Source organism: Capricornis sumatraensis, chromosome 23 (genome assembly GCF_032405125.1).
Source record: "Capricornis sumatraensis isolate serow.1 chromosome 23, serow.2, whole genome shotgun sequence".
In the NCBI taxonomy this organism is placed as follows: domain Eukaryota; kingdom Metazoa; phylum Chordata; class Mammalia; order Artiodactyla; family Bovidae; genus Capricornis; species Capricornis sumatraensis.
The window spans coordinates 22,247,344-22,274,775 of record NC_091091.1 but is presented as its reverse complement, the minus strand read 5'-3'; the positions used below and the strand labels follow the sequence as shown (position 1 = coordinate 22,274,775).

General features: G+C 55.5%; 2 protein-coding genes across 2 annotated transcripts; one reads left to right on the top strand and one right to left on the bottom strand.

Moving 5' to 3' along the window:
• Positions 1-380: 380 nt before the first annotated feature.
• On the bottom strand, positions 381-6,083 carry SFXN3 (sideroflexin 3). Its single transcript, XM_068961327.1, has 11 exons — positions 6,022-6,083; positions 4,671-4,834; positions 3,870-4,044; positions 3,464-3,558; positions 3,041-3,116; positions 2,809-2,894; positions 2,481-2,608; positions 2,235-2,284; positions 1,322-1,371; positions 807-854; positions 381-482 (listed from the first exon to the last, which is right to left on the bottom strand). The coding sequence occupies exons 2-11, from the start codon at positions 4,829-4,831 to the stop codon at positions 386-388; spliced, it is 966 nt and encodes a 321-aa protein (XP_068817428.1). The 5' UTR covers positions 4,832-4,834; positions 6,022-6,083; the 3' UTR covers positions 381-385.
• A 2,501-nt stretch (positions 6,084-8,584) lies between these two features.
• Positions 8,585-27,356, top strand: PDZD7 (PDZ domain containing 7). The gene is given in 17 exon segments (XM_068961801.1): positions 8,585-8,804; positions 13,448-13,588; positions 13,897-14,071; positions 14,864-15,040; positions 15,277-15,424; positions 16,598-16,658; positions 17,034-17,438; positions 17,873-18,070; positions 20,170-20,220; positions 20,815-20,990; positions 24,457-24,548; positions 24,674-24,765; positions 24,924-24,995; positions 25,502-26,107; positions 26,406-26,506; positions 26,917-27,174; positions 27,177-27,356. Coding segments are annotated over 17 exon segments (3,153 nt in total).
• Positions 27,357-27,432: the final 76 nt, after the last annotated feature.

Below are 27,432 nucleotides of genomic sequence, written 5' to 3'. Positions count from 1 at the left end.
GGGGCAAGGTCCCATCAGAAATGACCTGGCTGGTGAAACTGTTTAGGCAAGAAAGCCCTGTACCCTGGCTGGCAGATAGCCAAGAAGGGAAGCCAGACATGAGGACATCCCAGGACAGCCTGTACACACATACGTTATCACTTATGTACATACACAGACGTACTAGCGCAGGAGAAAGGGATTATGTGACCCTGCCTTTTGAAATCAGAGGAGAGGAAAAGGCTTATGGGGGTAACCTCTCAGCCGAATGGATCGCTGGTCTCAATGGCTGCACCCCCACCAAGCCCTCTGCCAGCACCAGGCAGATAGAAAGCAGCCAGGACGGCAAGGCTCCACTAAGCAGCAGCCCAAGGAGGCGAGGAAGGAGGCCAGGGGCTGACCTGCCTCAGAGCCCCTTGTTGTAGTAAACCACTTCGATGCTGGGGTTTTGCTCCTGAATCTGAGCTCTCAGCTCCGGCTCCAGCCTGTTCACGTGTATGGAGCTATAACAGAAGAGCAGGCTGGCTGAGTGTCTCCTGAGCCCACCCCTCACGCTCAGGGACCACCATCCCTCATCCTCCCAGGCTGCAGAATCTTCTCCTCCAACTGCCAGAGGCCCACCCAGATCACAGTCATTCCCTCACCCCCAGGAGAAGCTGAATGCCCACCAGGCCCCTTCCTGGAACACACTGATGGGACCTAAGGTCAGCTGCTACCACAGGTGTGGAAAAGTGGAAGTGAAAGTGTTAGTCCTTCAGTTGTGTCCAACTCTTTGCAACCCTATGGATCTGTCCAAAGCCCCAGCCAAGCCCAGGGACAGCACTTACCTTCTCTGGGGGAACAGGGCACAGCACAGGGGAGTGGCAAATACCAGGCTGCGGGAGAAGAGTATTAGAGAGTTTTGTGAAGCGCTGATCCACGAGTGTTCCCTCCCAGTCCCCCACCCCATGTCTGGAGACAGCCCCTATGGGTGGAAACTGATTAAAGCCAACAATGACAGATGACAGTACGTTCTGGCTGAGGAAGGAGCCTCCAGAGCAGTGATCCAGAGCGCCACAGCCAGTGACAGAACCAGGAATTAAATGTGCATCAAACTCTGAGATGGCACCAAAAGTCTTATTTCCATGGTGGATGTGGGACCCCTTCGACTAGACTCTTGACCTTCAAGAACAGACCTCACCCCTTAACACACACATGTATGCTTTACAGGTGTCCAGGACCCCTACCAGCTGCCTGTATGAATGAATGACATATATAAATATCTTAAAAGCAATAATACCCACCCACATTCACCACAGAAAGGACACTCGCACACACTCTAGCTGTCTTCCTGCATACTTACCAGAAGCCCACCAGGCCCATCTGCAGCGGGGCCCCCAGCCAGGGGCGGCGCTATGGGGAGAGAGAGAATATAAGTGTGTATCCCCTGCCCCCTCACCCGTTACCCATACCACAGCGGTTCTATCCCATCAGTTCTACCTTTAAGCCTCTGATATATGACCCTTTTCTTTCCCTCAATCCCATAACAGCAATTGGCAGCCTCCCACTCTAGCCAGGCATGCTTGCCAACACCCTCCCTAGCATACCATCCTAACCCTTACCTCTCAGAATCACTTCCTACACTTCCTCCAGGAGCGTTTCTCCAGGAAGCCTTCTCCAATCCTCTACTCCCTCCCTCCCATCCCACTGCATGCATCTGTCCATTTCCAAACACACCTCCTGCTCTGCACACCCTTCTTGATTTGCTCCAGCCACCACCAATCTGTTGCTCTGTGTGTGTGTGTGTGTGTGTGTGTAGTTGGCACTCAATAAATATTTGCCAATAAAGGATTCATCAAATGAGTCAGAGCTTACATTGTAAACTACGGGATGTTCTGTCCTGTTCACACGTGTGTGAGCCTGTGTGTATGTGTGTATGCGTGTGTCTCAGTGCTTTTCACAGCTGACAGCACGAGCATGATACCAGGTGTGACTGTGATGGCCCCTCCCGATGTGTGTCTCTGGAGTGACACCAGCTTCCTTCAGGACAGAAACCCTTTCCTTCCTTTCCTGCCCTTCTCCGGCACCCTCAGTGCTCCTTCACTCCAGTTCAATTTAGTCTTGCTGAATGAATTAATGAAGAGGGAGGGGGAGCACAGGGGTGCAGACAGGCGGCACGTCTTGGACTTAGGTCAGGCTGCAGAGGAGGTTGGGGACCGGGGGTTCTGCCCCCAGGCACCACTACTTCCAGCATGGGAAAGGTGAAAGTGATCTACCTTCAAGAAGTCTTTCTTCTCCAGGGTGTCCATGATCACCGGGGGAATAGCTGAGGGAAGAGCAGGGCAGGCAGGGAGGGAGTGAATGGAGTGAAAGGCAGGACCCTCAGGAAGAGGTGATTCCCCCTTAGCAGCTCCTCCCACTCTCCCCAGAATCTTATAGCTCCCAGAGTCCTCACACCCCCTGGATAATGGCATCCCTTCGCTTAGGGCCTCCCATGCGCCAAGGAGCCACTCCTGCCTCACCCATGGCAGGAATCGCCATGCAGATTCTTGATATCACCACCTGGAAGATTCCTTGCTTGGCTGCAGCCACAGAATAGCCAAGCCTCTGACCCTGTTCACTGGTCACTGGGATGCCCACCTGCAGCTCCCTGAAAAGGGAAAGGGGTGGGGATCAGATCACAGGCAGCTGGTCCCTGGGGTCCCCTCAGACAGCCTAGATTCAAAGGCTGGTTCTCCCACCCCAGCATCCCCCCAGCACCAGATGGAGACTAGGCCCGGCAGTTTGCATGGCCAGCTGGTATGCCTACAAGCACTCTGCATGCACGTGCCAGAAGCAGGGGCCACTCACCTTTGCCTCATCAGGGGGATGTTGATGCAGTTGGCAGCTGCAACAGCTGCAAAGGGCACAAATCTGCCAACCAGTGGGGGAAGATGCTGGGGGAGGAAAGGTGTCCCTGAGTGGCCCTAAGGGCCATGGGGTGGCAGGGAACTCCGAGGAGAGTCACAGGGAGCCTGTAGGTTGGGTGGAGGAGGGGAAGGGAAGAAGGAGGTAAGTAAAGAGCGAATGGGGGGGCACTTACCTTGGTCAGGGATTTGAGTCCCAGGGCTGTGGCCACAGCCCCGGTGGTGGCACTCACGTACGCCGTTCCCAGCTGCCTGTGGATGGAAGAGCCAGGAAATGAGGTGGAAATGAACAACCCAGCATGTGGCTCTTTGCTTCAGGGACACACCAAATCCTCAGTAACTGAGATGTGGGAGGCTGGCCTCACTGCAGAGAAACGTCTCCCTTGCTCCAGTGTAGTCCTGTCTGGAAGCCCCAATCCCTCCACTTGAAGAGGGCTGGGTCCCCCAAAGCATACACAAGACCTCGAACCATCAGTCAGGCCAGGAAAGTGAGTAGGGGACTGGCTGAGAGGAGGGCATTGAGCCACACGCTGCACAGGCCTGGGAGGACAAGAGAGAAATGAAGGGCTGGGAGAAGAGCCCCTGGGGTGAGCTCTCACCCTACAGTGATGGGAGTGTCACCGCTGCGGTTGGAGTAGTTCACGACGGCGTTGAAGGACTGATTCAGCCACTGCCAGAACACCACGGTTGGGGTCTTCCTGAGGGAACAAAGGCACTTATTTCCACAGTGTCCCACATCCTTGGACACCGACAATAAAACCCCAAAGGTTATCCCCAAATCCTCAAGAAGAGCCCCGGTGATGACCCCAGAACCTGCTCTGATGACCTGTGCATGACCCTCCTTACACAAACACACCTGAGTTTTGAGGAATGGAAGAGATTCTAATACAAGCTCTCAGCCACCCACTATTTTCTGCCCAAACTGGCCCAGAGAGGACCTGCCTAATCATCAGGTTACCCTCTAGCCTGAACAGAGTACCAGGGAGGAGACATACAAGATAGGACCTGCCTGTAGAAGATGAGCATGCAGCCGGTGATGGTCATGTTCATGGGCACCTGCGCTGACATGCGGCCAATCAGGACCACCTTTTCTCCTGTGTCTGGATGGAAGGCAGAGTCGTACACGTACTTGGCCCTCCACAGCTGGTCCTCGGTGAGCCCTGGCATTATCACGCCAGCCCTGCAGAAGTTGGCAAGGAGCTGACAGGCAATTCTAGGGGGCAGATCCACCCTCCCAAGCCCTGCCCACCCACCTCAGGGGTGATCTGGGCAGAGGACTCTGGCTCCCAATTTCAGAACAAACGAGCTCCTTGTCTCTCAGGAAGAATCAAATCTTCCAGAAAGAGGGCTCCTATTTCTATTTCCCTTCTGGCTACACAAAGAGGGGTGCCCTTCTGTTTCTGTCTAATGCTAGGTCATGGGTCATGGTGGTTTCCAATGGGTCAAAAATGGCTGGGGTGCTCTGAGGGTTTTTCCTCTTGGAAGCAAGGAGGCTGCCCTCCTAATTTATTGGGACTCATCCTTGCAGAGAGTGGCCCAGCAGAGGAACAGGTCCTGTAGAGGGTTTGTGAAGCATAGAACAGCCCGCTACCCATAAATATCAACACCACCTCCTCTACCCAAACACCCTGAAATCCTTTGGGCTGAAGTTCTGTGTCTTAGTTGTCAGTGATTCTGACAGATAGAGTCAAGGAGTGAGGAGGTGGAGTAGAACAGGGTCACGCTCAAGTGAGAGGAGATTGGTACAAAAAGTACTGTATGAGTAGCAGGGAATGAGCCCCTGGGTCAGATGGGGTCAGGGGTCACCTGTAGTTCTGCACGATGTTCCGGGAAGCTTCCAGCTGTGCCCCAGACAACAGCAGATTTCGGGGGTCCGTCACGGTGAAGAAGTGCCGGGCTCTGCCTAGGAAAGTGCTTTGGTCCCAGCGAGGTTCCTGGATATTGATATCTAAAGGCAACTCACCCATTTTCTGCAGGGCAGGAACCAAAGTCAGAGGACTCCAAGGAGGGGGTCCAAGGGCTCCACATGGGGGAGACTTTGGTGGTGCTGCCCTGGTCCCTGGGCCTACTGCCAATCCTTCTAGAGCTCAAGGTAACTCCAGATAGGTAAGCAAGCAGGGGAGGAGCTGTTCTTTAGGCAATGTTCCAGCCCAGGGACCTACAGCCACTGGAGGAGGGGACAGGAGAGAACACGCCAGGGAAGCAGATGTCCTTGTGCGCTGGCCTGCTGCAGATTTTCATGAGTGAGGATTTACACGTGTGTGGTTGACGTGAGCAGCAACTAATCCCATGCAGCTACTCTTGTGCTCTGCATGCACAAAAATGCTGATTATATGCATCACACATCCACATTCCTGTCGGCTTTAGGCCCCAGTTGCTTTGAGACCTACATACAAACACCCGAGGCTGTTTGGAAAAATGGCATAAGCGGTACCACACTCCAGGCCCTAAATGGAGGAGAGCAAGGGCTCAACAGCTCCAGGGCTCACCTATTCCGGGTCTCAAACAGGGGACTGCTGCCAGCCAGCCAGTGTGCTCGCAGGCATCTACAAGCTCCCTCTCCAGACCCATCTTCCTCAACCACACTGAACTGCCCAAAGTTCTCCTTGTTTCCCAGGTGGGCAGGGCTGGCATGGACACCCACTCACCTCCTCCTGAGCCACCTGCCTCTAAAGGAGCAGGATTCAGTAAGTGACCCCTTCACTCGGCATAGAGAGGAAAGCCTGAAGCAGCCATCTGGCCACGTTGGGCAAAATCCTACAAAATGACTAATCCTCTCCAACCACACTTCCTCACAGGCAGACACACCCTCCCCTCTCACACACTCACATTCACATATCCACACACAGAGACACCAGCATACTCGCCCTACACAGACCTGCAGACAGGGTGGACACACCCTGCACACCAAGACCGTTACTTACTTACACACACACACTCACACACACACAGCCTACATCCATCAGCTGCAGACACTTGAATGTGTGACCACACAGAGCCCCACCCTAACACTCCCTCCCTAACCAACCTCCCCTGCGCCCCATGAGCCGAAGATACTGAATCCTATAGGACAGGGGCAGCTTCCCTTTCTGACTCCCAGCCCTCAACCCTCTACTCCCCTGACCCCCGAACCCCACCCGGCACAGCGACCACTCACGCTTTCCTAGGCTCCTGGGCTCCGAGGTTCTGCAGCTCTCAAACTCGCCTTCCTCTCCGCGCTTCCCCCCCACCCCGCCCCGCCTTCACATCCATCACGGGTAACGTCACGCGTGACGCTCACCGGCTTGAGAGGCGGGGGCTCCGCCCGATGAGGCCAGGGATTGGCAGGGCCTGGGGGCGATGAGTGTCATTTAAGGGTGACGCCCCCAGCCCTGGCTACCGAGACCCAGCCCTCCGCAGCCTCCCAGAGCCAATCCGGGCTCCGGAATCAGTCCTGGCCGCGTCCCAGCGCGAGAGAGGAGGGGACGAGCTGCCCCGTTTAGTTGCATTCCCTTGGCTGGCCTCGGGAGGCACCCGGCCTCTGCCCAAGGGGTCTAGGTGCCCCCGGAGAAGGCAGGCGGCGCGGAGGGGCATCCAACCCAGAGGGACTCGGGTTACCTCCAGGCTTGTTTACTTGATGGCTACCTTGGCCGTGGCCTCTGCCTACTTGGTCCCCTGGGCTCCTACCCCGGTTCCCATAAGGTCCTCTCGCAGCATCCGGACATTCTTACTCCCTCACAGTCCAGTTCTGCTAGCGCCTGCGTCCTTCCAGTGGCCGCACATTTCCTCCTCTGTATCTTCTATCCTCCCCTCTGTAACCTCTAGCTCCGCTGGGTCCCCAGTTTCCTTGTGACTCCAGTCCCTATCCCTGCATCCCAGACCCTGGCCCCTGGCCCTGTCCCGGAGATGAAGGGGCAGAAAGCTCAAGGTACCTCTGTCTGCATCAAGCAAGTGGATCAAACATTCTTCCTCCTTCTGGTGGCCCGAAACCAGCTTCCCTGCTATGCGTCCTTTCCAGAACTGGAAGGCCAGAGAGACACTTTCTGACACAGAAGGAGGATGCATGTGAAGGCAACGTTCAAACACACACACACGCGCGCACAACTCATCGTCATACAGAACATCCATGCCGCAAACTGAGGCTGCAGCTCGAGCTCCTGCCCACTGCAGGTTCACGCCTCTCTCTGCCCAGGTGACATTCCCTCGCTGAGGCCTCAGGGGTGACCGCAGAGAGGTGGCAAGTCGGACACGACTGAAGTGACTTAGCAGCAGCAGCAGTAAGTAGCTGGTTCGGCCTGGAAACGACGCGGTTCTAGGCTCGCCTGCGCCGAACCGGTAGCGGGAGCCGGGCGAGCCGAGATCCAAGCTTTAAGTTCATAGTGCAGGATGGGGTATCAGAACTCGAACTGGAGCGGGTAGAACCCATTGGCCCCAGCCCAGTTTACAGACGGCATCCCCAGGCACCCAGGAGAGGTGGCGGGAGGGAGTGACTGGCAGCCTTCCCAGCCAATGGGAGCCCGAGGCTGAGCGGGCCAGCCCTATTCCTGCAGACTCCGCGGGGCGTGGGCGGGGATTCCCCGGCCGCTGCTCTCTTTTCGCGCCCGCAAGCGGGCTAGGCCGGCGGCTGCCGCAAGCGCGACCAGGTGAGGGGGGTCGGGAAGGATGGAGCCCGAGGGTGGGCTGCTGCGTTCTAGATTCTGGAACTGCTATGCGAGATTTGGCCCAAGGTTTTGCGTGGGATGTTGTGGGATTCTCAGCAGCAGGTCCCGTCCCCAAGGCTGGGAGAGGTTCATGCACCTCTTTAGACCCAAGGGAAGGAGGGACAGAGGAGACTGCAGCCTGGGGCTTGGAGATCTCTGGGGCCCTTGGCTGCAGTTGTCCCAGGTTCTGGAGGCCCCAGCCCCTGGGACTGGCCCCCAGCCCACATACACAGGAGAGATAGTGCAGCGAACTGTCCCGGCCCAAATCTCTCACAGTGGTTGCACCCCTGCTACTAAGTCGCTTCAGTCGTGTCCGACTCTGTGCGGCCCCATAGATGGCAGTCCACCAGGCTCCCCCGCCTCTGGGATTCTCCAGGCAAGAACACTGGAGTGGGTTGCCATTTCCTTCTCCAATGCATGAAAGTGAAAAGTGAAAGTGATGTCGCTCAGTCGTATCCGACTCTTAGCGACCCCATGGACTGCAGCCTACCAGGCTTCTCCATCCATGGGATTTTCCAGGCAAGAGTACTGGAGTGGGGTTCCATTGCCTTCTCCTGCTTGCAGCCCTAGGGCCGGCAATAATCCCATCTCCACTCTCTCAACCTCTGCTGAGGACTGGAGACCTACCTGAATAGATGACTCAGCTGAGAGCAGGAACAAGGGGTAAAAGAGAGGTTCTCACCCACCTTGTGGTATAAATGGCTCCAAAGTCCACGATGGTGCCTGAAATGGGCAGTTCTCTAGCCGGGGGTGGGAGAGGTGAGAGACCTAAGGGTTGAACAGGATGCTCAAGCCGGGGGAGAGGGGGTGGAGGTCCTGGGGGGCAGCAGGGGCAGCATTTCCACCCCTTCCCCAATCCTTGCTCTTCCTGTGCAGGCCTGGAGCACACACTCCTGAGAAGCAGCAGAGGTTGGGGGCTCCCAGTCCTTGAGACCCTGGTTGGCACAGAAGGCTCATGGAGCCCCAGGCGTGGGGGGCCCTCCTCTTGAGGGTCAGCAGGTTCCTTCCGGACCTGCAGGGTGCCACCCCAATCTAGCCAACATGGCACATGGTTTTGCAGTGGGCTTTGACCCGCTGGGTCTTGGAGACCTAAGCTCCAGCTCTCTGAGCTCCCTCTCCTCCCGAGGCCACCTGGGCAGCGAGTCGGGCTCCGCAACGCGATACCTGCTGAGAAAGCAACGGCTGCTGAATGGGCCCCCCCGTGGAATCCGAGCCTCATCGCCCATGGGCCGAGTCATCCTCATCAACTCCCCTATCGAAGGTGGGGGCAGGGCCAGGAACTATCAGAGTGGGTAGGGGACAGCAGGCTTAAGTAGGTGAAGGGAAAGCCAGCATGGGTGGGGGTGTCCTAGGGATGCAGGAAGAGAGAGGGCCTCTGTAACCCGTAGATTCTTCCTTGTCTATCCTTTTCTTATCTTCAGACTGGTTTTTTAGTGTTGCAAGATTGTGGAGAGGTCAGAGCTGGGAGGTCTGGGCATGGAGGTGAAGAAGAGGTGTGTGGTATGCTGCTGCTAAGTTACTAAGTCACTTCAGTAGTGTCTGACTCTGTGCGATCCCATAGACGGCAGCCCACCAGGCTCCTCTGTCCCTGGGATTCTCCAGGCAAGAACACTGGAGTGGGCTGCCATTTCCTTCTCCAGTGCTGAGAGTGAAAAGTGAAAGTGAAGTTGCTCAGTCATGCCCGACTCTTAGCGACCCCATGGACTGCAGCCCACCAGGCTCCTCCATCCATGGGATTTTCCAGGCAAGAGTACTGGAGTGGGTTGCCATTGCCTTCTCCAGTGTGGTATGCTAGCCCCCAAGTAAGCAAGGCCAAGTATTAAACTGGCCCCCTCCCTCCTGTGAACTCTTCCTTTCTCCAGGCTCATTTGAGTATGACTTTTGGGGGATGGGACAGCATGAAGAAGGACATTTTTCATCAAGCTGCCCTTTGTGTGCCCAGCTCTATGCTGGGCTGTGGGAGTCAGTGTCCAGATGGACAGACAGAATTAAAGGCTTCAGGTGAAAAGGATGGAGACAGAGGTAGACTGGAAGATGCTTCAGAGAATGGGGAGGGGTCAAGGGTCAGCACGGAATCCCAGGTCTGGGCCCCGAGGGAGGGGGACACCTAATCTTATGCAGTTGCTTAGTGCCGTTTCATGGCACACCTATCTTATACCAGCTCTCATTAGGTCCTGAGGGGAACCTACAGAGAACTAAGTCTCAACTTTCACCTTCCAGAAATTTCCAGTGTAGCAGGGCTTGGAGACCGAGCCATGGTAGCAGCTGGTAGTGGGGTAGAGATATCACAGGGAAGGTTGAAATGGAAAGTGTGGAATATGGCAGGTGGGCTCTTAGGAGACAGAATGGTGCAGTGACAGATGTGAGGCGACAAAAAGCCGGTGAACCAGGCAGGACCTTGCCTACCAGCAGGGGAGGGGGCCTCCCCGGGCCTGGGCTTTCCCTGAGCAGAACCAGATAAGTATTTCCAGCTGCCCTCCTCTCTCAGCCAGCAGAGCTCCCCTGGCTGGCTCTCAGACTGGACTTTTCAGACCCTACTCTCCCCTCTGACCTCACTGGGCCCCGTCTGTCCCCTGCCCAGGCCATTGGGTGGAATATGCTGCTCAGAGAGCAGGCTTTCCCGCACCAGTGGCCCAGCACGTTCACCCTCATCGTCTGCCACGCTGGCCCCACTTTCAGGTGAGCAGCAAGGCAGAATGTCACTCTGGGCATGGAGCTGGAGCCCCCAGATGAACTAGGAGACACGGAGGAGCAGAAGGGAGGCACTGAAGTACAGCCCCTGCCAATCCCATCGTATTAGAATTACACCTATACCTCCCCCTGCACTCTCCATGCTCGACTATGATGCACACTGTCCCTCTCAAGAGCCTCTTCCAGCAGTTCCATGAGTGCTCTCTCCCTCACCCCATGCCCCAGTGCAGTCAGGAGAGCAGCCTCCCTTAGCAATGATGGAAGGACTGGGGCATCAATCCAACCAATTGGTCTGTCTGGGTTGGGAGCCTGTGAGCTCAGAAGTGTCCCCTCTACCTGAGCACAAACATCCCCCAACTCACCACAGGCTGGAGCCCCTCCCCCATGTTATTTTATATGTTATTATTTAGACCCTTCCAGAGGCCTAACGTAACTGATGAGGGAGACACAGTAGAAGGGGGAACACTGCTACCCACATTGTCCTCGAGAGTTCCCACCAGCTCCTCAAACTTGTTGGGTCCCAGAGAAATGGCATTACCTTTAATCCCAACCAGCCCCTTCTTCTTGCTCTCCTAACTTATTCATTTGTTCATTATTCTGCTTATTATTTCATTCATCAAAAAAAGACTTAGCAGGAACTTCCCTGGAGATCCACTGGTTAAGACTCCATGTTGCCACTGCAGAGGGCATGGGTTTGACCCTTAGTTGAGGAAATAAGATCAGACATGTTGAGCATTGTGGCCAAAAAAAAAATTTTTTTAAAGACTTAGCAAATATCAAGCACTGTGCAACATACTGGGGAATACCTTGGTGGAAAGAATTACTAAGTCCCCACCATGATTGACTTCCCTTGTGGCTCAGATGGTAAAGCGTCTGCCTACAATGCAGGGGACCCGGTTTCTATCCCTGGGTCAGGAAGATCCCCTGGAGAAGGAAATGGCAACCCACTCCAGTACTCTTGCCTGGAAAATCCCATGGACGGAGGAGCCTGATAGGCTATAATCCTTGGATTCACAAAGAGTCGGACTTGACTGAACGACTTCACTTTTTCACTTTACCATGACTGAGGTTATAGTCCAGTGAAAGGAGAGTGAGAATAAATAATATTACAAATGAGCAAATAATGAGAAAGGATGGTAACAATCTTAAAGGTATTTGGATGATAGGATAGAGTAGTGGTTATCAAACTTCAGAATACATCAGAATTGCCTGGGGGGCTCATGAAAAACTTACTGGATCCCTCACTCAGAGCATCTGATTCAGTGGGTCTGCGGTAAAATTCCAAATTCACATGTGTGATAACTTTCTGGGGGCTGCTGATGCTGATCTGGAGAGCTCTCTTTGAGACCAATTTTGAGACTCCTTGGGAGGAGGGGGAGGGGCCTTTCTTCAGCAGAGTCTCCCAGGAAGTCTTCTCTGAGAAAGTGGCACCCGAGCCAGGAGGAAGTGGAAATAGGAGGTGGCTTTACGAAGGTCTGGGCAGGAGCACCCCAGGCAGAGGGAACACTGAAAGGACTGGCTGGTGAGAGGAACAGGGAGGAGGTCAGTGTGGCCCAAGGTCATGAGGCCAGGGAGTGTGGGCGGGGGTGAGTGTTGAGAGGTGGGCAGAGGGAAACCAGGGAGGGCCTTATTGGTCATGGCAGGAATGTGGAGCTCCTTGTAGAAGCAGGGGCAAGCATTGAGGCTTTTAATCAGGGCAGAGGCATGACTGTGTATAGAATGGATTAAAGGAGACAGAGGTGAAAGTGAGGAGATAGTGGATATCTGGAGAGATGCCTGGTGGCAGGGATAAGGCACTGGAGGTACCTCCCTCCTCAGGGGCCCCAAGCTTCTAGGCTCAAAACCCAGATTTTGACATCCTCCTGGCCCAGGGAGCTGGCTCTCCAGGAGGGAATGAGGAGAAAGAGAATTGGAGGGCAGGAGAGCAAAAGTCTCCTTGTCTGGGCTGAGAAGGTCCTGGGACCTGTGCAGATAGAATCAGCTAGGAAGCCCCAGTGCCTCTCATGCCTCTGTCCTGCACTGCCCCTGCCTACAGGCTGCCCTTGGGGATTTCTTCCAGAGCCACTCTGCTCATGCACTGTAACTTGATTTCTCTTAGATCAAGTGTGTGTGTGAGTGTGTGAGAGAGAGAGAGAGAGAGATTTCCCCTCTCAAACACCTCTGAGTAAGCCTCACCGGAGAACTCTCACCTTCCCGCCTGGGACCCAAGTTACCCCTCCAGTCCCCTCACTCTTCTCTAAGCAGAAGACCACCTCTGAGCCTTTGCTCACTCCATCCCTTCATCAGTGCCTTTCCCTTCCCCTCCACCCACCCAAATCCCACCTTCCAAGAAGCCTTCCTCAATAGTTCTGGTCCCTAAAGTTCCCCTCCTCTGACTTTCCCTGTCACAGATGGAGAGAACCACTTCTGTGCTCTAGGTGCATACAAAGGCATGGTGGTGTTTTGGGTTTCTCTCCTCATCTAGCCAAATAGCTCCTAGAACCCTCACCTCTAGAATCAGAGTCTACAAGGTAAAAGGAGCCTCAGGTACCCTTCCACAACATCCCAGACAGGGATTTACTATCAGCTTGTATGCCTCCAAATAATGAGGAATTCACTATCTTTCATGGAAAATTCATTCCATTGTCTGCCAGCTAAAGGTTTTAGAGAAAGTTTTCCCTTATTAAATCTCTTCCATATAACTCCACTGTGTGGGCTTGGTTCTGCCCTAGGGGTTACACAGACAAAAATATCTAATGCCTTTTATAGAATAGTTCTTCAACTATTTGAAGAAGGCTTGTCTCTGCTGTAAGCCAGAGAGCCAGGATTCCCTTGACTGTGCCTCATAGAATGGAATCTTTTTCATCCATCTGACTCCGACTTTTTCATCCATCTGTCTTTTTTAGAATTTGGCCTGTCCCAGTGAGTATGGGAAGCTTAGTATGGATTACACACACACACACACACACACACACACACACCCCTACATTATAAGGGAAGGAAAACAGTGTCTTCTAGCATGGAGTCCTGTCCTGCCTGCTCCCACACCCTTCCTGCCATGATCTCAAAATCACTCAGAGAAGACTCAGAAATTAGCTGCCTATGCCCACATTTAGGGTCCTGGGTGGCTGTGCCCAGTGACCCAGCCTTTGCAGGCCCCAAGTTAGGGGACTCAGGGACCCTCTGTGCCCAGAATGGGCAGGGGAGTCATGCCCGTGTCCCCACCCCCATCAGCCAACAGCGATGAAAGTGACATCATCCATGCAGTTCGAGTGGAGAAGAGTCCAGCTGGGAGGCTGGGGTTCAGTGTGCGGGGCGGCTCTGAGCACGGCCTGGGCATCTTCGTCAGCAAAGTGGAGGAGGGGAGCAGTGCAGGTGAGCGGGACCCCACGGGTGAAATCCTGGCTTAGGATGCGACCCCCTACTTCAGTGGTATGCAGAGCTGTTAGCAGGGATGAGAGGAGAGGACCCTCAGTTTTGGAGGGGCTGATCCAGTGGGGAGATGAAAGGGACTAATGAATAGGTCCTTGGTCCCATGGGCTGATACTCAGACCCTACCTGGGGATCCCAATCTCATTGAAGAAGCTGTATCCCAGGGAGCTTCAGGGATGGGAGAGGCTCAGCCTCAACCTGGGGGACTTCTCCCCAGGGGCCCCTGCCCACCACCCCCTCTCCTGATACAGAGCGGGCTGGCTTGTGCGTGGGGGACAAGATCACCGAGGTGAATGGGCTGAGCCTGGAGAGCACCACAATGGGCAGCGCTGTGAAGGTGCTGACTGGCAGCAGCCGCCTGCACATGATGGTGAGACGCATGGGCCGCGTGCCGGGCATCAAGTTCTCCAAGGAGAAGACCACATGGTGAGCAGGCCTGGCCTCCACCCCCAGCCCAGCACCACCACCCAGAGCCATGGTGGGAGAGACCTAGAGCCCAGGGCTTCTGCGCTTCCCATCCCCTGATACTGGAAACACAGGGATCTAACGGTCTGCCCTTGAAATGAGAAAAGGCTGTGTCTTTCCCCCAGCCCTCCTCCCAACACGGTGGCCTCAGGCCCCAGTGACCCTGCCCCTCTATGCTGTAGCTGCTGCAGACCTGGAGACAGGGCAGTAGCTCTCTCCCGGGCCCAGGGAGGATTTAAAGTGGAGCCTGGCAGTTCCGTGTGTGCCTACTAAGTCACTTCAGTGGTGTCTGACTTTTTGCCACCCCATGGACCACAGCTTGCCAGGCTTCTCTGTCCGTGGGATTCTCCAGGCAAGAATACTGGAGTGGGTTGCCGTGCCCTCCTCCAGGGGATCTTCCCGACCCAGGGCTCAAACCTGCATCTCTTACATGTCCTGCATTGGCAGGCGGGTTCTTTACCACAAGTGCCACCTGGGAAGCCCAAGCTGCTGCTGCCTCGGGCCTGAGGACAATATAGTATCTCTCCCTCCTGGGCCTGGGGAGGACTTAAAATGGGGCTTGGCAGTTAGAGCTGCTCAATAAAGAAAGATTTCCGTGGTTTCCCTAGCTTGATGAAATCTATGTCCCAGTGAAGATCTCAGGCCCCGCAGAGCAGTTCCTCCTTTCCTGTGCAATTGTCTTAGCTGCTGGGGGGAGGGGGGTGGGTAGTGGTGGATGGGGGCCCGGGCTGAGGGCCCCGTGTGATTGTCCAGGGTGGATGTGGTCAATCGGCGACTGGTAGTAGAAAAGTGCAGCTCGACACCCTCCGAAAGCAGCTCAGAGGACGGTGCACGGCGCATCGTCCACCTCTACACAACATCCGATGACTTCTGCCTGGGCTTCAACATCCGCGGGGGCAAGGAGTTTGGCCTGGGCATCTATGTGTCCAAGTGAGACTGGGGCAGGGGATGAGACGGAGTCGGGCGGGGGCCTGGGAATGCATCAGCAAGTGGATCCTGCCCAAAGACATGTCCCGGCGACCTAGGTTAGGGATAGGATCTGGAGAGGGGCCGGGGCTCACCAGGAGGAGGGTCAAGGAGTTTGACGAGGTCATCCCTGTGTTCAAGTGAAGAGTCTGGAATGGGCGGTGAGGGGAGGCATCAAATTGCCCCTTTCCTGACCCCAGAGTGGACCACGGTGGACTGGCCGAGGAGAACGGCATCAAGGTGGGAGACCAGGTCCTGGCGGCCAATGGTGTCAGGTTCGACAACATCAGCCACAGCCAGGCCGTGGAGGTGCTGAAGGGTCAGACACACATCATGCTGACCATCAAGGTGGGCAGGACTGTGGGAGTCAGGGAGAGGCCAGACTCTAGGAAGGACTTCCCAGACCAGTCTAGCACTTAATGCTGCCCATTGCTGTGCCACTTATGACCTTCCGCAGGCTCCTGAGAGGCAAGGGAGGCATTGTCCTGTCTCTCTTCACAGAAGAAGGAACTGAGGCTCAGAAAGGCAAAGAAACTCAGGAGTCAGTCATTTACACAGCTGATCAGTAGCAGGACCTAGTTTCAGCCCACCCCCCCACCCCCAGATGCAGTGGCCAGTGCCAATGCCCCTTTGTATGAGTGGTGGAGGTCTTGGAGGGTAAGGAGAAAGTGTCCTGCCCAGAAAGGGACATGGTAGAATCAGGACCTGGATGGTGGGTGTCCTAGGGCACAGGGCAGGACAGAGATTGGATTTCAGGGGAGGTACCTGAATTCATTATTCATGCGGGTCTCACACTTGCCTAAGGATCAAGTCCTTCTCACCCTGGCTCCCACAGGAGGTGATGTCTTCCTCTCCCCAGGCCCCAACCCTGGCCCCTGCCCTGGTCCTCTCCTTTCTAAGCCTTCGTCCTTCTCCCCATTCAGTGCCTCCTCTGCCATCCCCCCACCACCTCTATTTCCCACCTCTCCCACATCCCATCTGTCCCTTTCCTTCCTCTCAAATTATCCCAAACATTCCTCTTCTCCCACTCTGCCCTCATGCATTCATTCAATACTTTTGAGTACCTACTATATGACAGCCATTATGCCAGGTAGGGGGTGACAACAGTGAAAAAGATAGGCGAGGTCTCTGCCGCTGGAGGGAAACAGACAGACTAGATGCATGCCGATTGTGACGGCTGTTGTAAGGAAATTGATGGAGAGGTGGGATGGGGTAATCTGGGAAGGCCCTTTTAGCCAGGGGGATCTAAGGAGCAGACACCTGAAGAGCTGGCCATAAGATGAGCTGAAGGAAGAGAATTCAGGCCGAAGACACAGCACGTGCAAAGCCCTAAAGTGTAGAGGAAGTTGGCACATTGAGAAATGAAGCGGCTGGTGTGGCTGGAGTATGATGAGCTCAGAGCAGAGTAATTGGGTTGAAAAGTTGACTGCTGTCCCATTGCTCCCATATTCTTACCCTCTCTTACCACTCCTTGCTCACTCACTCCCCTCTGCCCTCCTATCCCCACCATACCCTCCCCAGGAGACCGGCAGGTATCCTGCCTACAAGGAGATGGTCTCTGAGTATTGTTGGCTGGACCGATGTAAGTGACCAACTCCCCGAGGTTGGAGGGAAAGGGCCCTAAAGTGGAACTGGGATCTCTGAAGAATAAGTGGGAGGGGCACCAAAATCTCCTCGTGACTCCTGTCTCTGGGCTCCCCTCTAAGAAGTTGCAGGTTCTGATCCAGGCTCTCCTGGGGGCAAGTCTGGGGGTGGTTGGAGAAGTGCCTTGCCTAAGGTCCCGCAACCAGTTAGCAGGACTGCTGAGTAGCGGCTGGTTCCTGAGACCCCATGCTCACAACCCCGCTGCCACCCAGCACTCCCACTTCAAGCCCACGAGTGGGCTGCAGCCCCGGCAGGGCCCCAAAGCCACCCGGCCAGGCCTCTGAGATGCCCCTGCCCTCCCCACTGCCCGCAGTGAGCAACGGGGCGCTGCAGCAGCTGTCCCCCGCCTCGGAGAGCAGCTCCAGCGCCTCCTCCTTCACCTCCAGTGCCCCCTACAGCTCGGCTGAGGGCTCCCTGCCCTCGGACCGCATGGATGTCTGCCTGGGGCCTGAGGAGCCTGGCAGCAGCTGGGGCCCGGGCTGGGGGCGGGCGGACACAGCCATGCAGACAGAGCCGGACGCGGGGAGCCTCGTGGAGACCTGGTGCAGCGTGCGGCCCACAGTCATCCTCAGGGACACCGCCATCCGTTCCGACGGGCCGCCACCCACCCGCCACCTTGACTCTGCACTCTCTGAGTCCCCCAAGACTGCTCTGTTGCTGGCCCTCAGCCGACCCCGGCCCCCCATCACCCGCTCCCAGAGCCACCTGACCTTGTGGGGTATGTGGGGGACAGGTTGCTGCTGCTCCCCCCAAAAGCTCTGGGTCCAAAATCTGTCTTGCACCCTGTACTGGGCCCCAAACTTTCCTTTGCACCAGGCTTTGCTCAGCCATAGCTCCAGAACACACCCAGATCCTGCTTTGGGTTCCATTTTAAACTAGTCCTGGGCCCCAAACCAGCCCTAACCCAGAGCCTCCGTCCTTGGGCTCCCAGACCTGCCCCCCACCCCCACACACACACACACTCCTTACATAGCTGGAGCTGTGGGTGGGGTGAGGCGGGACGCTGGAAGAGGAGCCCCATCCCCATCTTCATCCCCACCTCCCCACACGGCTGCAGACCTTGTCTGCCCCCGACTCGCCCTTCTCTCTGCCCCTCCTCACACCCCTGCCCCTCGTCCTTCTCTTCTGCCCACCCCTCCCTCATGTCTGCAGAGGAGAAGAACCAGCGGAGGAAGGAGAAGTCAAGGTCCCCTGGGGAGAAGGGGGCCCTGCAGCGCTCCAAGACCCTGATGAACCTCTTCTTCAAGGGAGGGCGGCAGGGGCGGCTGGCAGGGGATGGGCACAGAGAGGCCTGGACCCTGGACAGCAGGAGCCCAGCCAAGCCCCGCCCTCGCCTGGACCTGGAGAAAGGTAGGTACTGGGTGGGTCAGACGCGAGGACAGAGGAAAAGTCGACTTGCTATTCCACAGCTCTGAGTCTGAATCCTACACTGGCTCATCCCAGCTGTGAGCCGCCACCCTGCCCTGCAAGCCACATGAGTAAACAGGAGTAATAATACCCATTGGTGCTAGTGGTAAAGAACCTGCCTGCCAATGCAGGAGACATGGGTTAGATTCCTGGGTCAGGAAGATCCCCTGGGAAAGAAAATGGCAACCCACTCCAGTGTTCTTGCCTGGGAAATCCCATTGACAGAGGAGCCTGGTGGGCTATGGTCCACAGGGCTGCAAAGAGTCCGACACAACTGAAGCAACTTAGCACACACACACGCAATACTATTTCTTTAGGAATAATGATGAATCAGTGAATCAGTGTATGTTAATCACTTAGTACATGGTCTGACATACAATAGGTGCTCAGAACATGTAGTGGTCCTTGTTGTACTGCCTCATCTTCCCATTTTACAGAAGGGAAAACTGATAAGAGTCACAGCACAGACAAGAAGACCTTGGGTCAGATGCCCATGCTCTTGGTGCTCTTGAGGGGCAGGGCACTCCTTTCCTAGAGCATTTGGCTTCATCTCCCCTGGCCAGAACTCCACAGGCTCTAGCCAGTTCTATTTTTAAACTTTATTTTAATTTTTTTTTTTACTCTACAATATTGTATTGGTTTTGCCATACATTGACATGAATCTGCCATGGGTGTACATGTGTTCCCCATCCTGAACCCCCCACCACCACCCTCCCCATCCCATCCCTCTGGGTCATCCCAGTGCACCTTGTATCATGGATTGAACCTGAACTGGCTCTAGCCAGTTCTAGAACCACCTAGAGCAAGGCCATTGGAGAAGGAAATGGCAACCCACTGGAGAATCCCAGGAATGGGGGAGCCTGGTGGGCTGCCGTCTCTGGGGTCGCACAGAGTCGGACACGACGGAAGTGACTTAGCAGCAGCAGCAGAGCAAGGCCATTTCCATACCAAGGCCCAGGCAGGAGGGCCTAAGCAGGCTTCGCTCATGTCAAAGTCTTCCTGAGGACTCTTCCAGAGAGCATCTCTTCTCTCTGGTGAGGTTCAAAGGCTGGACCAAAAGTGAATAAACTGAGACTCTTGGGGTTGTCTGTGAGAAAAACTTAATTCAAGCTAGCTTTAAAAAGCACTTCTTGGTTCAGCTATGGATGTAAACTGGGTCTAAAGGTTTAAACAGTCTCCTTAGCCATCTGCACTCTTCATCTTTTGGTTCCTCTTTCCCCTGGTTTGTCTTCATCTTGCTGGCTTTGCCTCTTGAAGGTAAGTGGTCGTGCCACTGTTGCTTAGCAACCCCGGGGGAAAGAGCCTCTCCTTAAATAGTTCCAGATGATGTCCCAGGCTCTGGTTGGCCCAGCTGGGATCACATGCCCAACACATCACTTGTGACCTGGGAGAGAGAGAGGGTGCTTTCATTGGCCAGCCTGGGTCATGTGTCCACCCTGGAGTACAGGGACTGAGAATGCTGGGGGTGGGGGATGGGATGGATCCCCTGGTGAAATCAGGGTGCTGTTTCTAGAAGGGAGAGTGAATGTTGGGTAGGCAAAGAGGGGCTGGGCCTGCCCCTGCCTGGGTCTCATGGGAGAGACATCCCTTCAACTCAGGGCAGTCTAACCCTCCCTAAACTCATCTCTCTTTTCACAGCCCCCAAGGCCTTTCTCCTGGTTCTCTTCCCAGTTCTCTGGCTACCCCTCTCCCTCTTCAAAGGCTCCTCTTTTTCTCTCTGTGCCCTGAAGGTAGGTGATTTGCCCTTGGGGTTCTTCCATCCATTCATTTGCTTTCCAATGGACCTCTATGAGCCGGGCACACACTGGGCCCTCTCTTGATCCAAAGCCTTTACTCCCTCCCCACTGCCTGTGAATGAAGCTCCTGGCCTGACCTTGGCCTTCAAGACCCACCTCAATAGCCTGGCCTCTTGCTTCCCAGTCCTACCACATTCCAGCCTTGAACTCTCCATTCCAGCCCATGATCCAGCTAGTTCTGAGTCCCCAACCCCCATTTTCAGATAGGAGACCAGGGCTGCAACTGAGCCTCTTTCTTCTTCTTAGCAGGGGGAGTGGGGCCCGTGCAGAAGTTTGTCACCTGGAGGCTGAGACGTGGTAATGCTTGCTTCCCCCTCCTGAGCCTGGTCTACAATAGAGCTGCAATGGGGTGCATGTTGGGGGTGCTGAGACTTTGGGTTACACTCATGGTCAAGCATGGGGGTATCAGACAGATTGAGAGGTGCACATCAGGGGCAACTAAAAGAATTGGCTATGCTTTCTAGGAACATAGGGTTACAAATAGATATTGGGGTGTATTTTTTGAGGACTTGGAGCTTAAGCTGGGACTCCCAAAGACAGATTTTTGGGGAGATGAGGGAGGGGGCCTTGCTAGAACTTCAATGGGGTAGACTAGTATGACATTACATGTTCAGGGGGCCCAGGGGCTCTGGGCCAGGACTCAGCTAAGGAGCAGACTGGGCTAGGGGTCTGGGATGGGGCCTCAAAGGCCTGAATTGGAACTCCAGTGATGGGCAGATTGCTGTGGGAGACCATGGCGGGGAGCATCCGGGCTAGGCTGGGATTCCACCTGGGGAACCTGGGACCCTTAGCCAGTCTATTCTGGAGTCTGACCCCACTGAGGAGAGCCCCTGCCTTGGCTTTTGATGGCTCCTGGCTCCTTCACTGTATCCTTTTCCTCCCGCCCTGCAGACCGGGAGAGGGGCCGGGCTCTGCTCTCTGCCAGGTCTGGGAGCCCCTCCAGCCACCTGCCCCATGTGGATGAGCGGGTGCAGGCCTGGGAGAGCCGTCGGCCCCTGATTCAGGACCTGGCCCGGCGATTGCTGACCGATGATGAGGTGCTGGCTGTCACCCGCCACTGCTCCCGGGTGAGCCACCAGCCCACTCTCAGCCCCAGGACGTGGTCACTCAGCCACCCAACCCCTCATTCATTCAGGCCAGTATCTGAGTTTAACACTGTGAGCCCAGTGGTAAGTAAAGCAGAAGTCACCCCTGTGACATGGATGCTCAGGAGTACTCACAGACACATGGACACACACACTGAGTTTACAGTCAGGAAGGAAAGACAGATAGTAACTAGAACCTAAGCACCCACAGAGACAAATCATGTGAAGTGTTATGAAGGAAAAGGTCATGAGAAAATAACCTGAGGCACAAACTAGATGGTGTGGTCTGGGAGGGCCTCCGAGAGGAGGTAATATTTAAGCTGAGGAGAGAAGGAGCCAGACCAGCCAGGTGATGAGTTTGGGACCTCAGTCCCTGCAGTCACCTGCTCTGTTTTCTGTTCTCTTGTAAACCTCAGCCTTCCCCAGCTCATGCCTCCTTCCACTCTTGGGTCAGCCATCAGGCCTGGCCTCTCCCCTCTTACCCAAGTAAGTAATCTTTGGTTCTCCCAACATACCCCAAGCCTCCCCCAATATCTACACTGTTCCTCACTGTTCCTTTCCACTTCAGACAGAAGCAGAGGTTCCCACCGTAGGGTTGAGGGTAGATTTGAGGGAGTCTTTGTGGCCTGAATGTTGGGGAGACTGTAGGAGGCATGGGTCACTCCCTCCAGGAGAAGTGGAAGTCCCTCTCCTCTCCTTCCGTCTCAAGAAGCCCCAGGTTTCCTGCGATGGGTTCCCTATACTGCATCTGCATCAGGGCATGCGTGATCCTCTGTACCAGGGCAAACGGAAGAGTTTCAGGAAATTGTGGTTCCCCCCCACTCCCTCACCTTGGTCAGGGTGGGGCTGTGTTGTGTCTGTGTGATGTGTACATTTGTTTATCTGGGTTTGTGTTGACTTAACTATATAATTTGGGCTTCCCTGTCGGCTCAGTGGTGAAGAACCCTGCTGCCAACGTGGGAGACACAGGTTCGATCCCTGGGTCAGGAAGATCCCCCGGAGAAGTAAATGGCAACCCACTCCAGTGTTCTTGCTGGGAAATCCCCAGGACAGAGGAGCATGGCGGGGTACACTCCATGGGGTCGCAAAGAGTTGAGACTTAAGGACTAAACAACAGCACTGTATGATTGTATCTGTGAGCATGTCACTTTCATGCATTGGAGAAGGAAATGGCAACCCACTCCAGTGTTCTTGCCTGGAGAATCCCAGGGACGGCAGAGCCTGGTGGGCTGCTGTCTACGGGGTCGCACAGAGTCGGACAAGACTGAAGCGACTTAGCAGCGGTAGCAGCATGTCACCTGGAGACTGAGGCCCAATAATTCATGCATCCTTTTCCCAATACTTGATTTACAGCAGAGCTACATGTGGAGATGCATGTTGGGGGCTGCTAAAGGCCTCTGGGCTAAATTCACTTGAGTGTCACGCTCAGCTTAGAGTGCCAAGTAGGGCTGAATGTACCGTCTTTGTCAGCCTGCGATACTAGGCTCTGGCCACCAGGTGGCGCTCTGTATCAGTTTATTTGGATGCTGTTCCCCCATCCCTCTGCTCCTTCCTCCGTGCCCAGACCGGGAAGGCCTTTCCCAGAGCCTCGTAGCACCTAGGGAGCAATGCCCACCACACGAGTCTGACCCAAGCCCCACGCATACCAAGAGATCAGACCTTCGGGGTAGTGTCCTGGCTGGAATGATTAGTAAAGCTCCCTTAGATGTGTGGTCCTGAACCCCAAGCCTCCCTTCTATCTCCCACTCTGAGCCATCTCCCCACAGCCTACCGACCAGGCATTATAAACTACCTGTCTGATCACTTTACAAACTCCCCAAACCCCCTTGCAGCCTCCTGTCTTTGGCAGAATAGAGTACAAGTTCCTTATCCTCACATTCAAGGCGCTCCCTGATTTGACTCCCCAGCTCACTAACCTCTGCTTTCCCACGGTCACCATGTCATCTTCCCTGGGTATAACATGTAACATGGTTTATACAGGCTAACACTGTGCAGCTCTAGGAGCACCTCCTGTACTGCAGTCACAGCCCGCACAGCCTATATGGAGGCCCCTTCATGTACCCTGTGTGCATGAGTGTGTGTGTCCTCTGTCCATGGGATTCTCCAGACAAGAATACTGAAGTGGGTTGCCATGCCCTCCTCCAGGGGATCTTCCTGACCCAGGGATCAAACGCCCATGTCCTGCGTTTTCTGCATTGCAGGAGGATTTTTTACCCACTGAGCGACAGGGGAAGCCCTGTTAAACTTCTATGAACCCATTACTCCACACCACCCTTTCTTCTCAACTTTCTTGTATTTCTTTCATTTATCCATGAGTCAGTGTAAATGCCACCACCTCCGTGAAGCTTTCTCTGATCTTTCCACCCTCCTCTGAGACTCCCTCTGAGCCGTCGCCAGTGGTTTGTAGTTTACTGGGGCTTGTGGCTCTTTGTCGTTGTGTCCCTACTGCCCAGTACAGGACCAGGCACTTAGTGGATGCTGAATGCAGGATTGTGGACTTCAAGTGTGTGCACATATGTGATTGGTTCTCTGCCATTACGTGTATCTCTCTCCAGACAAAAGGGGGTGTATTGGCGGTATGTGTATGTGTGAGTCCCTGCAACTTTGTGTGTGGTTTAGGGCCACACACGCACGTTTAATTTCCAGCTATTTATGAATGTCTCACTCTGGCCACCAGGGTGTGCTGTTTCCCAGTGTCCTGTGCTTGCCGGGGATGCTCTGTGTGTGTCCGTCGTGGCACTAGGGGGCAGTGTGCTATCCAAGTTGGGTGACTCCCAGTATTCAGTTTGTCAGTTTGCGACGGTGGGGTGTGGCTGGAGGCATCTGGGCAGTGCCAGGCAGAAATGCTTCCACTACCCCAGCTAAAGACTGGAGAGACTTTCTATAGGGCCACTCCTTCCCCAAAGTCCCCATTCCAGCCTTGAACAAAGCCTAATTTGTCAGTCTGTATGCAGACACAAGCTGGGACAGCCAGGCACACAGCCTAGCCTTTGGCTCAAATTCCTTCCTTCAGCCTGGGAGGTGGGGGTGGGGAGGAGAGTCCACTCCCTGCATATCCTTTTCCGGTACTGTAGTAGGTAGGAGCCAGATTTCTCAATTTTCAATTTCTCTTCACACTTCCTCATCTGTGTGGCCTGGGGCAAAGTCCTCTCTGAGCCTCAGTTCCCTCATCTGTAAAATAGGAATAACTGATGTCATCTCTCAAAGTGGGAGACCATGTGTAGAAGGCCTAGAAAAAGGCCCAAAGCTGTTATTGGTGTTGCTGTTACTGTTCTGTCATTATTATTGCACGTTCCACCCAGTCACCGAGTAAGACCATCCTGTGAGCAGCCCGGGCCTGGGGGAGAACCTTTCCTAAACATGGGGACCCCCACATGCCCAGGCATGCCCCCGCACCGGGCTCCGGAGGTCCCTGCTGCTATCTGACCTGTGATGCCTCTCTCTGCAGTACGTGCACGAGGGCGGCGTGGAGGACCTAGTGAGGCCCCTGCTGGCCATCCTGGACAGGCCGGCAAAGCTGCTGCTGCTGAGGGACATCAGGTGGAGAGGGCTTGGGGGCAGGGAGGGGACCCCCGATACCTCCCCTAACCTCTCCAGGGTTGAAGCCCCTCAAGGCCCCCCTGGAACTGAGCCCTGCCCACACCTCATCTCTTACCCTCCCCCAGGAGTGTGGTGGCCCCCACAGACCTGGGTCGCTTTGACAGCATGGTGATGCCTGTGGAGCTGGAGGCTTTTGAGGCCCTCAAGAGTCAAGCAGGTCAGCAGCCAGGGGGCAGGACTGAGGCTCCTGAGCCTCAAGTGGGGCTGGGGGTGGGGGGGGGGGTGCTCCCAGGAGAGAGGGGCAGAGCTGCCTGGGCTCTTTCAGCTGTGTCCCTCAGGAAGCCTTGTTCCTAACCTGCTCTCCTCTCCAACCAGTTCGGCCTCCTGCCTTGAGACCAACCCGACAAGACACACTACCCAAGCGTCACCTCATCACCCCCGTGCCTGGTCAGTCAGAGTCCCAGAGCACAGGGAGGGGGCACACCCCAGGGGGACTCGGGGAGGGAAAATGGGCATTCCATCCCTGTTCCCACATAGGACTTCATGGCTTCAGAGATACGTGTGGTGTGGTTCCCTGAAGGGAATCCCTCATCTGCCAGGACTATTTTTATCATGTCCACTAACCATCTGTACTATTATTTACTTACTAATTGGTTTTAAAACCCACTCACTTGTTAAATCATCTCATTCTGTGCAATAATCTCTGAGAAATTACCAGGTTGGGTGTGGGAGTCATATTTTTACTCAGACATGATAAAATAAAACTGTCACTATTCCAATAGAAAGTATTTAAATACTTTTGCAATAGAACGGGGCAGCGTCCCTCACTGTGGGACACACTGCCGTAAGAGCACCCCCAGGTCTCCCTACCCCCACGCAGTGAGGACTGGGCTCTGGCCAAGCAGTTTGGGCTGTTGAGGAGAGGGCAGCCTGACCTTGGCCCTCTTCCCCAGACAGTCGTGGCGGCTTCTACCTGCTCCCTGTGAACGGCTTCTCAGAAGAGGAGGATGATGGGGAGCTGAGGGAGCGGCTGGGGGGCCTCCAGGTCTCCCTGGATGCCTCTGCCCCCCGCCACCCTCATAAAGGGATCCCCCCTCTCCAAGACGTGCCAGTAGATGCCTTCGCCCCACGCCGAAGCGCCTGCACACCCCCTCCCCAGCCACCTCCCGTGGCTCCCCGGCCCCCGAGGCCTAACTGGCTGCTGACCGAGCCGTTGACCCTAGAGGACCCTCGGCAGAGCCGGAGCCAGGGCCCAGCCCAGAGCCGCAGCCGTAGCCGTAGCCGTAGCTGCAGCCGAGGCCGAGGCAAGTCCCCGGGCCGCAGGCGCTCCCCATCCCCGGCACCCATCCCCACTCCTAGCACAGCCAATGGGCGCTACCACAAGCCTCGAAAAGCCAGGCCCCCTCTGCCACGACCTATGGATGGGCAGGTGGCCAAGGCATGGGGCAGTCAAGGGCCCTCTGAGAATGGAACTGGCAGGACAGATGAGGAGACAGCCACGAAGGTCCCTAGTGGGGAGCTGAGGACTGTCACGCTGTCCAAGATGAAACAGTCCTTGGGTGAGTCCTGGCAGGACTGGGCCTGGTCGGGGGTGGGGACTCTGATGTGGGTGAGGTTGGTGGGCTTGGTGTTGGGGTGTGACTTGGGGACCTGGGAGAAGGGAAAGAATCAGGGTATAGTTGGGAAGGTCTAAATTTGGGAGGCTTAGGATTCGAGTGAGTTGAGGATGGAGTAGTAGTAGAATCTGGGGGTTGACTTGGGGGGCTCTCTATTTGGGGATGTGTCCTGGGTTCTCCAGGGAGCTCTAGGCTTTAGGGATGTGGCTGCACTGCACCCAGTGTTTCTCCCTCTCACTAGGCATCAGCATTTCTGGGGGCATTGAGTCCAAGGTACAGCCCATGGTGAAGATAGAAAAGATCTTCCCCGGGGGCGCCGCCTTCCTCAGCGGGGCCCTTCAGGTGGGTGAAGGGCACCCAGACCCACTCTTTAGGCCCAGATCTGAATTCTGGCAGGGGGCAGGACCAGTACATGCTCATCTTCCAGCCAGACATGTGTAGACTAGGTCGTGGGAGGAGGCCTGGAGCAGGGGGCTAACCTGCAGGTTGAGCAGGCCTCAGGGAAAATCTGTGCCCTCATGCCAGCCTGGGCCTGAGGGTGGCCCATCCTATTCCACCCCTAGCCCCAAGGGACAAAAGGCCATTGTCTGTGCCCCACCCTGCCCCCATCGGGCTCTGGACACAAAAGTCCCATTGTCCATCCCCTCCGCCCAGTTGGGGAGGAGTGTCCCAGCTGGTGGAGGTGAGAGGTTGGGAGTGGGGTGGGGCTGACCTGAGGAGGGAGGTCTGTGATTCTCTCACCCCCATCCCAGGCTGGCTTCGAGCTTGTGGCCGTGGATGGAGAGAGCCTGGAGCAGGTGACGCACCAGCGGGCAGTAGATACCATCCGCCGGGCTTATCGAAACAAGGCTCGGGAGCCCATGGAGCTTGTGGTCAGGGTCCCCAAGCCTGGCCCACTGCCCTTGCCCTCTGACTCGTCAGCCCTCAATGAACAGCGGCTTCCTGCTGACCATTCCCCTGCCCGCTGACCCCTTGATGGCACTCCAGCTGCCTCCCATAACTTCCCATTAATGCCCTTCCCACCCAAACCCAGACCCCTCCTGCTGATGCTGGGCTTCTCCAGCTGAGCCCAAGCCCAGGCCTCTCTCCAACCCTCCTGCCTCCTGACACTAATCCGATTCCCCCCAACTATCCCATAACTCTTCCCCCTGACCTCGGAGAATCCTCCTGCCACCCCCCAGACATTACCTAACCTCTTCAGGCTTCAGGAACCTCCCACTCCTGCCTGCCTTGCCTTCTCCACGCCGGTGGCTCAGACCCCCCCTCCT

Bases quoted from the DNA above. Each gene is read 5' to 3' on its own strand.
- SFXN3 (XM_068961327.1), bottom strand. From the start codon at position 4,831: ATGGGTGAGTTGCCTTTAGATATCAATATCCAGGAACCTCGCTGGGAC. The intron at 3,559-3,869 runs GTCCTATCTTGT...TCCCTCAGGAAG, and splicing joins TGCTCATCTTCTACAGGCAG to ACCCCAACCGTGGTGTTCTG. The intron at 1,372-2,234 runs GTAGATCACTTT...CTCTCCCCATAG, and splicing joins AGAAGAAAGACTTCTTGAAG to CGCCGCCCCTGGCTGGGGGC.